The 18,018-nt window shown below is 37.6% G+C and overlaps 1 protein-coding gene across 1 annotated transcript in view; it reads right to left on the bottom strand.

Annotated features, from left to right (window-relative positions):
* Positions 1-18,018, bottom strand: part of LOC111169614 (fibrous sheath-interacting protein 2-like) — a 58,802-nt gene that overhangs the window by 6,997 nt on the left and 33,787 nt on the right. The window contains 17 exon segments of the mRNA XM_089904883.1: positions 2,492-2,538; positions 2,541-3,684; positions 3,686-6,229; positions 6,231-7,114; positions 7,117-7,218; positions 7,221-7,256; positions 7,259-7,566; positions 7,773-7,872; positions 7,875-7,925; positions 7,928-9,009; positions 9,011-9,596; positions 9,976-12,474; positions 13,828-15,679; positions 15,681-16,189; positions 16,192-17,156; positions 17,158-17,530; positions 17,859-18,017. Of these exon segments, the coding sequence (XP_089761009.1) occupies positions 2,492-2,538; positions 2,541-3,684; positions 3,686-6,229; positions 6,231-7,114; positions 7,117-7,218; positions 7,221-7,256; positions 7,259-7,566; positions 7,773-7,872; positions 7,875-7,925; positions 7,928-9,009; positions 9,011-9,596; positions 9,976-12,474; positions 13,828-15,679; positions 15,681-16,189; positions 16,192-17,156; positions 17,158-17,530; positions 17,859-18,017 (13,241 nt within the window).

The following is an 18,018-nucleotide window of genomic DNA, read 5'->3' as shown; positions in this document are numbered from 1 at the left end:
TCAAGTGCTTTTACTTATATATTAGTGATATATTTAAAAGAAGAAATAAATGAAGATCACAAGCAATATTTGCTCATTTCTGTAATTTGTTTTGCATTCAAGATTATCACTCCAGTTCAAAGAAGAAACCCTAAGGTTCTTTCTCTTGCTTCAAATTTTACCTTTTACTCGCCAAGAGGTGCAAAATGCACAAATACTTTAATTACACTGTTTTCATCACTTGCCTTGAAAGTTTTTTAACAGATTTAGACATGATTAAATGTTTTTCTAAACTTCTTAGTAGGGAACTAATAGACCAACTAAATACAGAAATTTTCATGAAAAAAGACGAAGTATTGGCTGACTTGGATTTTTTAAAATGAGTAATAGCCAAAATTGTGAAGGACTTTGAATGTTCACTCCTCACCCCTCCACACCCTAATCCTTTGAATGTATTTTCTAAAGGAAGCTTCAAAGAGCAAATCTTCATTCTCCTCACCTCCCTAGTCAAGTGTCACTTTCCATTTTGCAATGTTAAAGACAGATCAAGGAAGAGACAGTTTTAATTAAACAAATGACTTTTCCCATTTCTGTAGCCTTTTGATGATGCCACAGAACTTTTAAGTTAATTTTAGTTATCAATCTTAGATCTCTTTGCAACACTGCAAACCAGATTTTCAGATAAATGCTGCCTTAAAGGAATATCTTTTGTGCAATACAAAATTAAAGAACTTCTGTAAGAAATAGAAACACAATCAATTTTGGTTATTTGCGCTGGTGGAAGGAAAGTGGTTCAAAAAATCAAAAATCATTCTATATGGCTTTGGAATGTAACACTGTATGAGCCTTTAATAGGCATGTGTCTGGTGTATTGGGAAGTTTGGGTACCTCCAAATAGCAAATGAAACCCTGCTTGTGGATTTCTGACTGAGGAATAGCCCGGGAGTTGTCTGGGTTCCCTAAACTGATCTGTTCTTTCTGCAACCCTCATCCTCATGCTGGGGATGGATGGCACTGCTATCCAGATAGCATCAAAACATGGCTGAAACTTGCTGCGCCATCTACGTCTAGTTTCCTTAAGACAGCTTTTACTTCCCTTAGGATTAGCAGGGGTAGTTGTTTTGGATTAGCTATTCTCTTCCAAGTTCCTCTGGGCTATAAAGAGATAGTTAAAGTACTGATAAAGGATGTAAGAGAAGAAAGCAGGTTGCCAAGGAGAAGAACTGATAGATATTTCTGCACATGGTTAAGAAGTAATGACTTGGGAGTAATGTTCTACAGTTTAGACAAACAGGTTTTGTGCCCACGGAGTTACTTACATATAAATGAAGACTATTAAGTAAATGCTAATATAACTTTGAGAACCCAGAGAGAAAAGGACATTTTAGAGCTAGAAAAGACCTTCATCTAGTCCAAGAAACTACAGACCAAGGCGATTCCATCAGTGTCTATGAAAGTCTCAGTATTTGAGACAAAACAAGTATCCATCAATGTATTCACCAGCTCTTAGACTTAGTTCAGTGAGTTGGAAAATAATGGTAAGGAAAACATACTCCTAGGCCTAGGCTTCAGGCAGCCTGGTCCCATAGAACTTTGCTCCGTTTGCACAGTTTTTACCCAGGGGCTTTGGCGTTAAATGAGAATATTGGGCTGGATCGGTGTAACTCCATCTCCTGGCAACATCATCCCTAAGATCAGTAAACAGAACTAACTACTTTTTCAATAGATGCATTGTACCAGGGACAGCATTTCTGCATTTCAGGTCCCCGTTATTGAAGTACATTTGGAGCCCAAATATGGGACTGCAGAGAAACTAGTTCATAAAAATAGCAGCATGAAGACAACTGGGTCGAGGACAAGGGTAGAAGAGGAAAGAAACCGAGTACATCCTGAGGATGTAAGAATATGGAGAACTGGGAAGGTGTTATGTAACAAAAGTGAAATAAGAAGAAACGAACTCTAAAGAGCTTGCAGTCTAATGTTTGTTGATGAATGTTGCTAAATAAAAACAATACTACTGTGGAATCTTAAATTAAGTTTGAGGATTTCAATCTCTAATAGAGGCTAGTTTAGCTGATATTCTAACTGGTCCTTCTAGATCCATATAGTACTATGATAATGTATATCCATTAAAAAGAACTGTGGTGATTGTAAAAACTGCATTTCCTCTGAGTTGCCAAATGAGGACTACAATTCCAATCAGTCTTGTTTGTTGTTAAGGGTATTTCTCTGTACTCCCGTTCTTCAGAAAATGGCAGTTCAGTTTGACTGGCTAATGGAAACCAGCCTGCCACCTTTATACTGAGCCACATTGCTGATGGGGTTAGTCCCAGGAAAGCAGAGGATGGTATTGGAGGAATCGGAGTCCTCGGTTCTACTGGGATGCGCAAGAGAAAGTTGACCATATTTTACAAATGCATTCCTGTAGACCTACCTGAGGAAGGAAATCACAGAAGGACAGCCAGGTCTCACTGACTGCTCATTTCTTTTCACTAGTGCCTTTTGCACTTACCTCTAACAGCTTTATGTTCAGTCGTCCCGCCTGATCCAAAGAGATGCATTTTTCTTTCTCTTTCTCGTATCAGGTGTATCAGTTGAGTAACTCTTCCCACTTATTGACCCTCTTCTCAGTGTTTCAATGCTGTGTCCAGTTCTAGCTAAACACTCCACCTGCAACTTCTTAAGCGATTGAGTCTTTATAGAAATGACCCCTAAGTGTTCTGTAACAATGTCTGGATCAATATTGATGGGTTGTTTCCCATGGTGAAGAATTATCCTAACTGAAAGCTCCTCTTGCCTTAAACCTTGATGTAACCCTTTTTGCTGTAGCTCAGGTTCCACTTTGACAGCATGCTCATGTGCCTTTTCAACAATTCGACCAATGTCCAGATCGCCAAAGAGATTAGCATGTGAATCTTCTGGGCTAATTGTTTCTAATGGACAATTGGAAACTTTCCTGATTATTAAAGAAGCCACCTCTTTAGGAAAGATGTTGTTTGTACCTTTCATGTCATGATAAAGTTCTCCATGTGTTCCAGATTGTTGTAGTACATGATTATAAGCAGAATCGACCATCTGAGAAATAATTTCTATACTTTCTGGATTTAAAAATTTTTCTTCAGGATTAGCAGCTACAATACTAATGTTTTTTCTGGAAATTTCAGTTGTCACGGATTTTGTCAATTGAGATGCAATTTTATTTAACTCAGGCTTTGATAAGTTTTTAGCATCTTTGCTTGAGGCACTTGGCAACTTTACTAGTTTAGCCAAGAACAAGGCAAGTGTTTCCTCTAAAAACCTGGCATCTAATACAGCCTCTTTTTTGGATGAAGGTTTTTTCTTTGACTTAAGATCATCAGTAATCTTAACCATCTTTTCCATAATTTTGACAGCTTCCAGAGCTAACTCTGAAGTTGATGTTTCTTCCTCTACTTGAGGATGAAATTCTGAATTGGAAATTTCCTTCACCATTAAAAATCCTATTATATCAGAGAGGACATTGTTCTTACCTGTTAAATCTTTATATACTGAAATATGGAAGCCAGAGTGCTTTAAAACAGTGTTATAAACAGAATTAACTACTTTTTCAATAGTCGCACTGTCTGCTAAAGATACAGTGGATGATTCTTTGACCTGTGGTACTACTGTAATCTGACTTTTAGAGATATATTCTTGGAATGAATTTAAGATTTTTGAGCTTATTTTTTTGCATTTCAGCATTTAGAGAATTGTTTTGTTCCTTATCCGCTTTTGGAAACTTAAATAGAAGCTTTGACAAAAAATTTATAGTAATTTCTTCTATTATGTTAAAAGGCACTTTGTAAGCCTGTGATGGCTGAGACTGGGGAATTTCAGTGGTTTGGATAACATCTTTAAGGATATTTTCAACAACACTGTCAACTTCTTTACACTGAAGTGGCGTTAGTTCTCCAGAAAAATAGTTCTGTAGGTGATTTCTGGTCACTTCTTGTACAACTAAATTAACTATGCCTTCTGAAAGGATTTTGCAACCACTGCTGACACACTTTTGTATGCTCTCTTGAGATCCAAATTGTTGCAAAAGATTATTATAAATAGTCTTAACCACTAATTGAATAATTTCATCATCATTAGGATGTAAAGATTCTACATAATGTATAATCATATCTTCATTTTTGGAGATCTCTGTTATAACTATACTTGTTAATTTCATTTGAAGGAAGTCCAATTCTGTGTACAAATTATCCTCAGATATTTCTGTTTTAGTGTTGGCTACTGTTGAGAAAATTTTTGATAGAAGAGAAGAAATTATCCTTTCTAAAAATTCATAAAGCAGCATTATGGTATATAGCGATGATGTCTAACATTCTTTGCAGGCTGTCTGGGCCACCTTATGGACATTTTTCATAACCTCCTTAGATTATAGAGGCAAACATACTGAACCTGGAGTCTCATCATAAAGTAGCAAGTTTAGCTGATACTGAAAAGTTTCTTCTATTACTGCATTAGCTAGCCTTCTTGCTAATTTTTCAACATTACTCTTTATGTCCTCGCAAATGGAGTCTTGAGATCTATATTCCTGAAAAATATTGCATATAGAGGAGTGAACAATCTTATTGACCAAAATTTTATTGATTGATGGTATTTTAGCTATAAAAGATGCCTGATCTGAAGAAGGTATTTTAGTTGCACGTGCCGTGTTATGCATGGGTGGTATATTATCCATAATTATCTTTTTCTTGGGAGGTCTTTTTTCCACAGACAGTTCTTTTTGCCTGAGAGGTACTTTATGAACTGATGAAATGTTATCTTCAGATGGTAGGAACCTACTTCCTTGATCTGGCTTTAATACTTTAATTTGAGCATCTGAAAACTCCTTTAACAGGGAATCAATCAGTTTCATAGCCGTGTCATAGAGCTCAGCTTGATTTACACCTCTGCTTACATTTTGACATGCGTCATCTGTATCCAATGAGGAAGAAAAAATCAATTTGTTAACTATTTCAGAGATAACATCTTCTAAAAAGTTAGCAGGGAAAATCCCAGGTTTATATTCTGGTGAGTTCTGAGGATTGTCCCGTTTACTAGGTGTACTTTTAATCTCTTTATCTTTACTTTTCTCATTCTCTTCCTCTTTTGCAGGAGCATTCTGTTTAGCTGAATTCATTGAAGCAGGTTTTGCAAACTCCTTGCCATCCGCTTGAGTTACATATGCTGCTTTATCACCTACAGGATTTGGGGATTTTGAGTCATCCACTGGTCCTTGGAAAGAAGATATTTCTAAAACATTTCTGTAAATGATTCCAGTGACATTTTGGGCATGTTTAGAATGCAAGATCTGTTTGTCATCTGTAACTGCGTAAGCTGGAGAATCTCTTCTCTTCTTTTGGATCTCTCTATATCTCACCTTGGATTTCAGAGATGGTAATTCAAAAGGTCTGTCCCCTTTTCCTAATGAATTTTCTTTTTTCTTGTCACTCTTCTTTTTATCATCTATTTTAAAATCTGGTTCCAGGACAACCTTGTTTTTTGTATCATCGATAGCTGGTGAAAGATTTTGGTATACCTCATCACCTCACCCTTTCTCATCTTTTCTAGCCAAACGGTCTTTCTTCTTGATTTCATTCTTTGTAAGTGCTGTACCCAAATCTGGCCCCTGATTATCTTTACTTTTCACACTGGTTGTTGTTGAAGTGAGTTTCAATACCTTCTCATTATCTTTTCCAATTGAACTTTCCTTTTTCTTTTCATCCTCTTTCTTTTTCTTTGGCACACCTCCACCTCACCCTGATGCTAGGGTAGTTACTTCGCTCTTCATAATGCTATGTATATTGGTACATACTGGCTTCTGGATGCTGCCTGTTTTCATTGATGTCTTCTCCTTTTTGAAGTTCTCTTTTCCATTAAGTGCTCTTCTATCTATTTCCGAAGTGTCCATTTTGTCTTTCAGGTCTGAGGTTAGAGGAATAAGTGTAGATAATTGTTCTAGTGAAGAAACGGGGTTCTCCTTCAAGCTTCTCTTTATCTTTGTAAAGGTTTTATATGGTAGTTGTTGAACTCTTTGGATGATGCTATCCACATCTAGAAATGAAAATAAGGTGGAAGACCAGCTTCCTGAAAAAAGTGGTTGAATCTGGAAAGCAGAGATTGCCTTCTTGGCCAAAACAGCAATCATCTCTATAACAATGTTACTTCTATCATGTTTCTGAACATTTTTAGATCCATATATGCCTATGACCTCATCATACACAGAATCAGATACTTTATCGACTTGTCTCTTTATCTGTCGGTGGAAATGAAAACATTTTTTCAGCATTCGCTAGAACTTTAACTTCACTTTTCCTAAATTCCCCTATCAGAGCATTTGCAAATTTTATAGCTAGGCCCATGATATCTCTTTCTGATATCTCTTTGTCCTTAGGATTTTCAGCAATACTTGGTAGAGTATAAAATTTGCGAACAAGGTCAATTACAACATCTTCCAAAAAGGCAGCAGAGTATACAGAAACCTGTGGGAAGGACTGTATTTTTTCTTTCATGGAATTCAAGAGTTCAGTGACATGGTCATTTTGGGGTAAGTCACTGGGAAATGATTCTTCCTCACATAAAAATGGCTGCAGATGGTGGTCCACAATTACCTTCATAATGAAACCAGCTATTCTCCCGAGGAATGAGCCTCCTCTTTTGCATGTATCTTTCTGTACTTCATCTTCAAACTTAATTTTTAAAATAATATTGTTACATATGGAGTCAACGAAGTTATCGATTACCCCTAATTGCCAACTCTCCACATGCTCCTCTGCCTTGGCAAGTCTAATCTCATGTTCAGAAATTTCTGTTATGATATCATCAGTTAGTTTTGAAGCACTGTTCACAAACTCATAATCTGGTGGCACCTCTCCCTCATTTGGTTCTGTTTCAGTCTCAGATGAAGGGAACATATGTGCTAGAAGCTTGTAAATCATATCTTCTAAAAGGGAACGAGGCAATACAGTGATGCATGATGGCAAGTCATGGCTATCATCGTTGATGGTGTCAAGTACATTTCTGATGATGTTCTCCTCTTGGAGGGAGGAATAGGAAGAAGTTGCTAATTCTCCTGTAACTAATGACTCCACCTGATAATCATAAAATTCTCCTAACAGCAAATAATACATTTTTCCCCCAACTTGACAGCATCATTTTGTATAGCTCTATAAACATGAACCAGAGATCGATAATCATCTAATATTTTTTCATAAATAATGTTGATAGTTTTTTAACCATTTCTTTATATCCTTCTGAAAAATACAGATTTCATCCAAGTGATCTGCAACTAAAATTTGTGATCTGGTGAACTCCAGCACAATTGATTTTACTAATCTTGTAACAATATCAGTAACATTGGCTTTTGCTTTACATGGGTTTTCGGCAGCCAGGACATTATGTGAGAATACATAAAGGATTTTGCATAAAAGCTCAGAAATTACTTCCTCCAAAAAGACGGCCGAATTCACAACGAAAGATAATTCTCTTCGTTTAGGATCTATTGCTCTCTGTTGATAAGTTTGATCCACTGTACCTGAAGGAAGAGTTTTATCTCCAGATAAGAATGACTCAAGATGGGGGCTTCCCTGGTGGCGCAGTGGTTGAGAGTCCGCCTGCCGATGCGGGGGACACGGGTTCCTGTCCTGGTCCGGGAAGATCCCACATGCTGCGGAGCGTCTGGGCCCGTGAGCCATGGCCGCTGGGCCTGCGCGTCCGGAGCCTGTGCTCCGCAACGGGAGAGGCCACAGCAGTGAGAGGCCCGCGTACCGCAAAAAAAAAAGAATGACTCAAGATGGCGGTTAAATATCTCCCTTATATACCTTGCTATTTTTGTAACAGGTATATTACTTACGCCTTTTTTATCTTTTGAAAGAGACTGGTATAGATTGAATTAGAAATGTCATTATAAATGGCATCAACCATAGCCTGGATATCTTTTCTGAAATCACATTTTGTTTTTCACTTCCATCTTTAATAATGCATGTTGCATGTTTAGAAATTATTGACATGATCTCATCGATCATTCTCACAACTGTGTTGCTGAAGTGTGACTGCGAAAGGTATGGGTCTTCTGCACTGCAGTTCAATGGACATATCTGAGATAAAACCCGAGTGACTATTTTTTCCAAATGTGTATATGATAATATGGTGGTATATATTGTACAAGTCTGTCTTTGGAGTCTTGATTTACTGATCGCATAATGAACTCTCTTTATCAAAACATCAGCATTGAGTTTTGAATATGATTTAAAAGGCAGCTTTGCTATGAAATGTGGAGGAATTCGGAAATCAAAAACTTCAGCCAGGATAATTTTAGTTACCCTCTCAGCCAGTGTCTTGGTGTCACCGAGAAGGTCTTTATTAGGTTCCAGTTCACATTCTTGTAAAACTTTGCTATATGCCGTGTCAATAATTTTTATCACTATGTCTCTATCTACTAGGGGCAAGCACAATTGTTCCTTAACATTTTCTAGGATGCTAACTTGAACTTTTGAGAATTCTTCCATTATCAAATATATGAGTTTTTCAGCTGTTTCCAACAGTTCTTTTTCTGAATCTCTTAGTGATTTTGTTTGCACAGTACCTAATACCCTGTGGAATATTTTGCTTAAAACCCCAGAGATCACATCTTCCAAAAAGGCTGAGGAGTAAACACTGGCAAAAAAACATTGCCTTCTTCTCATACTATCAAAGTGTGCATATGATGAGGGAAATGACAACTTTCCATACACAAATGGATGAAGATGTTGTTGACAGATATTTTTAATGATAAAACCTGCTATTCTATCAATAAGAACATTGTCACTGCTTGTGTTATCGTGCTCAACTGCTTCTTGAGACCCAGAGTTTTGCAAGATATTTCTGAATGTGGAATCAACGAGACGCTGAGCATCATCCTCTGAATAAACAGATTCGGTTTCGTCTTCATCTTTTGAAAATCGAATTTCATGTTGGGAAATTTTCATCCTAATATCACTGATTAACTTTGAAGAGATTTCACTGCGATTAATTCCTGATCTATCTTGGAGTTTCACTGTATAGAACCATGTTAGATGAAGAAGGAAAGATTCTAGATAATAATATTCTGATTATGTCTTCTAAAAATGTGTATGGCAGCAAGGTGTTATATGGAGATAAATGCAGGCTTGGCTGGGTAGGTTCAGTGATGCCACTAAAGATGTTCTGAATAATGTTTTCTGCTGTTAAAGTAGCATAGGAAGAAGCCAACAAATCCCCAGAAAACAGTGGATGAAAAAGATAATCAGAAATATCTGCTATGATTAAATTGGTAATGTTTTCCACAAAAATATCACTGTCTTTGAGTTCTTTATTATCAACCTCAGGGGACAGCCCATGCTGTTTCAGAACATTTTCATAAACTGGATTGACAAGTTCATCCACAGTGTCTGTATCTACAGTGGGGAATGACTGCTCTTGGTCATCATGAAGAATGCAGATTTTAGCTTTGTTAAAATGGTTGTTTATTGAGTTTACTATTTTTTGGGTCACTTTATCCAAATCACACTCAGTGTTATATTTTGGATCGAAGAGCTTTGAAAATAGTCTGGCAACAATTTCTTCTACAAATGCATTGGGATAAAAGTCCATACCTAGTGGGGCTTCCCTGGTGGCGCAGTGGTTGAGAATCTGCCTGCCAATGCAGGGGACACGGGTTCGAGCCCCGGTCTGGGAGGATCCCACGTGCCACGGAGCAACTAGGCCCGTGAGCCACAACTACTGAGCCTGTGCGTCTGGAGCCTGTGCTCTGCAACAAGAGAGGCCGCGATAGTGAGAGGCCTGTGCACTGCGATGAAGAGTGGCCCCCTCTTGCCGCAACTAGAGAAAGCCCTCGCACAGAAACCAAGACCCAACACAGCCAAAAATAAATAAATAAATAAATAAATAAATATTAAAGGCAAAGAAGAAAGGGGGAATTGTAGATATAGTAAGGATCTAGTTTTTAAAAAAATTAAAAAAAAATGTCCATACCTAGTGATGATGGCTTCTGGGGTCTGTGTGACCCTGTGACTTCACTGAGAACCTCTTTAACCATATTTGGTATTTCATCCAATGGAGTCGTTGAATGAGGTAAGCCCTCTTCACACAAAAAGCGTTGAAGATGATTTTCAATAATCTCTTGAATAATAAGACTGGCCATTCGGTCAACCATTATTGGGCTTTGGCTTTCTATACTTTTCTGTATTGATGCAAGCAAGCCAGACATCTGCAAAATATTATTATAAACAGACTCCAGCATATTTTGAAGGGTTTTTTCTGTATATAGATATTGACAATCGTATTTAGTGAGCCAAATCTTATGCTTTGAAATGGCTAACAAAACCTTATTTATTATATAGGTGGCCATCTCATTAAAATCCGAAGTCATTAAGTATTTCTTTCCCAAGCATGAAGCCTCGCTGGGTGGAGGAATGAGCTGAGATAATAATCTTCTGATGGCATCTTCTAAAAATGCGTGTGTTAGGATGGTAGTATAGCCTGTTGAATGTTGACCTTGGTAATTAAGTTCACTCAGGTTGTTTTGAAGTTTCTGTAGTGTATTTTCAGCTTTGAGAGGGTAATATGAATTAGGCATGAGCTTTCCAACAAAGCACAATGGGAGTTGGTAGTCTATACTCTCTTTCAATATGCCATTAGTTATCTGTTCTGCTACTGACTTGGCAGCATGTGCCAGATGATTGCCACAGGTAAATTGAAATGCATAGTCCCACAATACATCATTATAAACAGAGTCAACAATCTTACTAACAGTTTCTTTATAGATTGGTGGAAAACATATCCTTTCTTCAACATCCTGTAAAACAGTGACTTGAGCATTATTAAACTCATTCACCACAGAGTTGACATCTAATATATTCATCTCGTTGAGCTGGGCTTCAGTGATATTTACATTTTTGCCCTGCACTGAGGTGGTGAGATTAAGAAAAATGTCTGCAATTATTTCCTCCAGAAACGTGGCAGAGTACACTCCTGTGTTCATGCCTCCTGGATATCACATGTTAAGAAAGGTTGTTGCATTCAATTCCTTTTTACCTGGTCTTCGAAGAGGAGGTAGAGAAGGGAATTTTCCTGAAAATTGCTTACGGAATGGGGTTTGCATTTTGGAATGAATCACCCTACGATTATTCAATGGTCCTGTCAGAGGCTTGCTGTCATAACTCATGAATCTCACAGAGTCTTTACCCTGTCCTGATTCTTTTAATTCTGGCCTTTTTGCTTTTGGGAAACTAGGAGGTCTCTCTCTTGTCCTATATGCTAAATGCTTGTTTCTAAGTGGTAGACTTCTGGGAGGTTGCTGTATACCGCATGACAATTTTTCCATTAAGGATTTTACCAAGCTATGGGAAATAATACTAAGCATAGATTCTTGATCTATTTCTGCCAGATTTTCCAAAAGGTCTGATATGTCATATCCTTCAACTGGTAAGCCATAGTCCATTGTTCCCCTGCAATAATCCTCTACATTTTGAAGTATGTTGAACAGTTGACATTCTGTTGATATTTCATCAGAAAGAGGACCATCTGTAAGGAAGTTGTTGGTTGTGCATTCTTCCAAGAGTACTCTAATAAGTTTCTCACACACAACATTCAGAAGAAAAGCTGATTTGGGGGAGAGCCCTAGGTTATTTCTAGGAATTCTATGACTTTGCTGGTTATTTGAAGATAGGAACATTTCTCTTGCTATTTTACCAGAATCTGTATCCCAATTTGGGCATTCATCTGGCAAAAACAAATTGAAAACAATTTTGAAAATTTTGTTGACTACTTCTTTGAATTCATGAGTTCTTAAGCTGCCAACCAGAATGTCTAACTTACATGCTAGAGAATTTAGTTTATTTTTCTGTGCTAGTTGATTAATTTGGTGAGTAGGAGCTGATTTCCAACCTCTGGCACCTATCTGTCTTTTCATAGTTTTGGTTTTGTTGCAAATGGGCAAACTATGGCTTTTAGGTGTGGACGGTGATTTGTTTCTTCCTTTGCTGTCAAGGTGATGATTTATTCCTATTTCTTTGGACAGAACATGGGTTACTCCTATTAAGAGACCCTGAAAGAGATCGCTGAAGTCAGCCACAGCTGGTTTTGGGCAATAAATATATTTTGCTTTTACAGAAACCACTTGTGTAACGTCTGCCTTTAAAATGTCACTATTTAAAAGGCTTCGAATAATGATTTTAGAAATGCTTAAAGCAAGTCCTCTGATAGAAATTGACCGACTCTCAAACACTTGGGAATGAACTAAAATAACCTTGCTAAAAGTTGCATCTTGGTTTTCCAGTGATTTCTGTATTGTTCCACCATCTTTGGTGCAATCAGAAATGCTTGAAATTATATAGGAAATAACCAATTCAGTGAGATGTTCACAAAGTTAATTAAGTGAAGAATCACTGTTTATGCTTCTTAGAGGGTGTTTTGATTTGTATTTTTTGCTTAACAGCATGGAAATAATAGACACTTTTTCATCAAGAGGACCTTGAAACAGAAAACATTGGTATTATTAACATGCATTAAGGAAAAATGTTGAGCATTCAAAATACTGGCAATATTTTACATATGAATTTCACTTTGGGTGTACCCCACTCAAGAAATAGGAAAATCTAGTCAAGAAAGGAACTGGGTTTTCTTCAAATCTCTATTTCCCACCTGTGGAATCTTTACTTCTGCTGGGCAGCCCATTTAGAATTCAAATCTCTAATTGCTGGTTTCTTCCTTGGATAGCTTTAAGAAGCTGAAATCCTGGAGCAGAGGAATGATTTCTAGCTTTCAGTGTTACAAGGCCCTGGAGTGATTCCAGTGATATCTAGAGGTCTCATATAATTCTTGAAAACATTTTTGGCTATTCAGCTAATTATCCCATTTGGGACTAAATAGTATATAATAAATAGAACAGAATGAAACTGCTGATGTTTGACATATAAAAATGGCTATTTCATATGGTTCAACCCAATATATGCATGTAAGCATTCATAGAAAGGGAGTGCAGATATCATACTCGTAAGCATGGGTTTAGAGTATTATACCTAAAAAGGATTTAGGTCAGAACACTGGAACATGAACAGAACAAGAAGTTTAATGCCACTGTTCTTATAAACTATCATCAATAATTGTAAAGACTTTAACTGTATACCTCAAAAAGAAGTTGGATCATTACAGTCAATTAACTATGCATGAGGTCTGACTATAATGTAAGAAGTCTTTTTTTAAAGAACTTTAAAAAAACCCTCTTGGGGGCTTCCCTGGTGGCGCAGTGGTTGGGAGTCTGCCTGCCGATGCAGGGGACGCGGGTTCGTGCCCCGGTCTGGGAGGATCCCACATGCCGCGGAGCGGCTGGGCCTGTGAGCCATGGCCACTGAGCCTGCGCGTCCGGAGCCTGTGCTCCGCAACGGGAGAGGCCACAACAGTGAGAGGCCCGTGTACTGCAAAAAAAAAAAAAAAAAAAAAAACCCTCTTGGAATTTCTGTTTGGGAATTGCCTTTAAAGCGGTTGTATGTCCCAAGCAAAACATCATTTCATAACCATACCTCATGCCCAACCAAAATATCCCACCTTAAATTATGCCCATTTAATCTCATCTGTAGATAGGGAAAACTGAAAAACACTCCTCCATATAAAAATTATGTAAATGGGTAACATTTTTTCTTTTATCATACTGACCAGTTGAAAACACACAAGTAAATAAACAGCCACCCCAAATCTAAGGCTATTTTCAGAGAAGCAGTGAATGTAGCTTCTTGCGTGTGAGGTTTAAAAATAAAAGTCTTAAAATTATCAATGACTTTTTTCCCTAAAATGATGTCAACTCTTTATAAGTCAGTCCTCACTCACCTCTGGTTTCAAAGTTCTTGAAATGTGTGACCACAGATATAGTAACATATCTTGCTACTAGATGGATTTCATGTGGTCCCAGTTCCTGATCTGCAAAAGCAATGACCTCAGCCTCTTGGAGAGTTGCTATTTTCTCTAACTTTGGGTACTTATTTTTCCACTTTTCCAGTAAAGTGGAATCTTCTCCACTTGCCACAAAGCTTTTGTTTTCTTCTTCAATTTCATAGCTGTTTCTTTTCCCCCATATTTTAAGCAAGCTTTTCTCATCCTTTTGTTCTTCACACATTACAGAGAAAGGCCTTTCCTTTAATACAAAAAATGGCTTCATAGTTTTCATACTTCCGTTAGTGTGTGGGGTTTGACTTGAAAGGCCATAACTCAACAGCATGGTATTGACAATATTTTCTTCAGCTAAACATATTTTGAGTGGAGAAATGGTTGTCTGTATTTGGTTTGGATTAACAACTGGTTTGGGGGGATCATAGTGAAGCATTCTTTGATTTTTACCTTCTTCCATTTCTCTGAAGGACATGGGGTGCTCTAGTGCTGCTTGTGCAGAGTCGCTAGATTTCTGAGATGGCTTTTGTAAGACGGTGCCTTCGAGGAGAGAGCAGTATCCTTTCACAGCTTGATCAAAATGGCTGAAGACTTGAGCTTCACTTCTAGAAGATGATGGTTTAAGGTCAGATTCGAGCCCTTCCATTGGCTCTGTGGTTTTAGTTGAATTTCCTGCAGAGTATCTGACATCTGAAGGTATATTTGAGGAAGTCTTGTCCTTTATTTTCATATCTTTCTCTGAATAAGGCAAGGCAGGGATTTGTGGAGGATCATCCCGGAAGCTAATTCCCTTTGACTTTGAAGTGGACATTCCCATTCCAGTTGCAAATCTGGACCAATTAGCAGTGCAGGCATTTTTAGCTCCTTGGAGCAGATTTTCCTTTGGGTGGCTTTGGCTCATCAGCTCATAGAAATAAGTGCACTGGTCCATCAGTGTGCTGATGATCTAACTTGCTACAATGTTTTCTTCAAACAAGCTAATTGAAGATGGTTCCTCATGGCATTTTTCTTTGTCTAGTTTGTTCTTAATTATACTAAGCATGTCATTGACAGTATTAACAGTATAAGTAAGCAATTCTGAGTGGAATGAGTAAAGCTGTTGAAGGGTATTCTGTATGTTTTCCTGGGAAATTGTACTACTTGATTTAGATTCATCAGGAAATTTATTCAGTGTTTGTAACTTGGGCAATATTATTTTCATTAATGGTTTCCTTTGCACAGCAAAAAAGTTTTCAATAGGTGTTCTCACAATTTTGGAAAAAGCATATGTAGAGACATGTTTAAACTGTAGGTCTACAAATGACTCTAAGGTGTTCAGAACCCCTTCCAAGATCTCTTGAGCAATTTATCTCTTGAGCAAATATAACTTTGTGTTATAATATGGTACATAATTGAGATTGTTTGTTCTCAAGGAACTACGTTTACTTGTAGCAGCAGTTTCTTTCTTGCTTTCTAGGGTTTCTTTACTATCTGTTGTGAACATCTGAGTCAAGAAGCACAACTCTAAATTTTCGAATAGTTTTTCAACAATTTCCTGGCCAAATGTATTAATTTGTGTTTGGGAATCCTCAACTCTAGAAGCAGCTCTTTTAAAATTATGGTGCCTGCTTTCACAGGGCTCAAGAACTGACAAACTTAAAAGTGAAACAGATTGTTCTAATTCTTTCATTGAAATTTCATTCAAAGCAGCCTCAGCTATCGTCGATAGCTTATATTTTTCGTTATCCACGTCACTTGGTTCTGTTTGCCATTTATCAAACATTTGTTTAAAAATATTTTCTTTAGGAAAGATTTTTTTCTAGTTGTGAAGAAACATTCTCCAAAGAGAAATGGGCTTCTGGATTTGCAAAAGAGATTGTACTAAAATATCCCTGTGAAAGTTTGAGATCATCTGAGTATGAGCCTTTTATTGGATGGGCCAAATTATTCTTCGTAGCGTATAATCCTTGCAAAACTGCATCAACTATTTCACTTGCTATCTCAATTTGATCAGAAGATAAAGTGTTTACATTTACCATTGCTCTATTTTGCCTCACCTCTTGAAATTCATTCAGAGTTGTTTCCAGAATATTACTTACTATATCCCTGGAATACATTTTTAGCTCCACAGTGGGGAGTTTTGCTCTCACTGAGAGATTTTTGGCATCCCCTATGGATAGCAGACCCGGTAGCCCAATGGAAGTCTTGGACTGGTTGCCTCTTAGAGTCTTCTCTCTAAGACCTAACTTGGTTTTGCTTTTGGCTTTAGCTCCACCAGGTCCTAGCTGTGGTTTTGTTCCAAATTTAGCCAAAGAGGTAACTTTGATTTTGTTTTAAAATTTGTTTTAAAACTTGCCTTAGGGCTGCCCTTGGGGCTAGCTTTAGAACTGCATGGCCTCAGATGTCGAATTTCATCAGATTGACCTTTAAGGGATGAACTCTCTTCTAGATTCAGCAAATCAAAATCTGTGATCTTTTTGAGAACCTTTTGGACCAATTGTTCACCCAGTCGCAATGGAGAAAATTGCAATAAAATGTTTTCCAATGAAGTGACACTTCCAATACCTGTGTAAGGATAAACTTGTGGTATCACAGGTTCAGGGGGAACACTTCTTTTTTCTGCTTGTTTCAATTCTCTAAAGCACGATGGATTCATCAGCAGTTCTTCATTGCCAGATGCTTCCAATTCTCCCCCGGTCTCACTGTTTTCATATAAAGATGTCATAATTATTGAGAACATTTTTCTGAAAACACGTTCAACTATGTCATTTGCGACACTGTTTATATGTGACTGGAAAGCTTTTTTTTGTGCTGATGTTTTAATTTTAGAATCAGATATAAAGTGGGGGAGTTCATTAAATGGAGGCCAATGGTCTGTATCTTCCGTTACCCTTTGATATACCTTCTTTAAAATATCCTTAACTACACTTAACAAAGAAGTTATTTTTTCCTGTCTAGATTCTCCATTTCTAAATATTTCTTCCAAAGTCCTTCTCTGGTTTTCTGCTTCTGATATAATTTGGTTTTGATCTGAGCATTTTGAAAAGAGAGGCAGTTCAGTGTTGTCTTCCATTTTTCTTTGACCAGGCAATATTTCATTTTGTACAGTTAGTTGTGTAAAAAGACCAGGGTCCTGCTTTGAGTAAAAGCTACTTGCCTTTAAAGGTATTTTATCATGTAAACTCTTTAAGATGTTGTTGACAGTTTCACTTGCAATGATGTTTTCTTGGAATGAAGTATTGTTTTGATATGTATACATCTTTTGGATTTCTAGGTATATGTCATTTTTCATGTGTCAAAATGGTACTGGCGATTATGTCAGCATATTCCTTAAGACTAGCTTGTGATACATGAATTGCAGGTCCATGTTTTTCTCTGAAATTAGCAAATATGTAATTTGTGACTTGTTGACTGAGAACGGTTTTAGCTGTTGATATTTTCAGGATATTCATATCTAATGGCATTTGGTTTGATTCAAGAAATATGCTGTCATCTTGTTTACAATTTGTAAATTCTGATCCAACATATGGTTTTTCTCTAGTCTCCGTATGAGGAATAAGTAGCAAATCTATTCTTTCTGTGGCAAAAGATTTTAATCTATTCAAAATAGTTTTAGTAATGAAATGAGAATTTTCCTCACATGGCTCAGGAGCAGATTTCTTGGCATCTTGTTTCTTTCTTTTTTTAAAAAATTTTTATTTTATTATTATTTTTTGGCTGTGTTGGGTCTTCACTGCTGCACGCGGGCTTTCTCTAGTTGTGGCGAGCGGGGGCTGCTCTTCCGTGCGGTGCGCGGGCTTCTCATTGCAGTGGCTTCTCTTGTTGCGGAGCACGGGCTTTAGGTGCCCGGGCTTCGGTAGTTGTGGCACGCAGGCTCTAGAGCGCAAGCTCAGTAGTTGTGGCACACGGGCTTAGTTCCTCTGCGGCATGTGGGATCTTCCCCGACCAGGGCTCGAACCCATGTCCCCTGCATTGGCAGGCGGATTCTTAACCACTGCGCCACCAGGGAAGTCCGGCATCTTGTTTCTTAAGTACAGTTGTCTGATTATTATCAGAATAAGCTGATTTCAGCTGTACATCTCTTTCATTTCTTGCAAATGGAAATCTCTCCCTTTTCCTTTCATTCATTGAGTCTATAACAGGAGATTGTTGACC

The sequence above is a fragment of the Delphinapterus leucas genome, chromosome X (assembly GCF_059928025.1).
Source record: "Delphinapterus leucas isolate spDelLeu-1000000601 "Yukka" chromosome X, BTC_Dleu_Yukka2, whole genome shotgun sequence".
Classification (NCBI taxonomy): domain Eukaryota; kingdom Metazoa; phylum Chordata; class Mammalia; order Artiodactyla; family Monodontidae; genus Delphinapterus; species Delphinapterus leucas.
The sequence above is the reverse complement of the archived record's forward strand: the minus strand, read 5'-3'. Positions and strand labels throughout refer to the sequence as shown.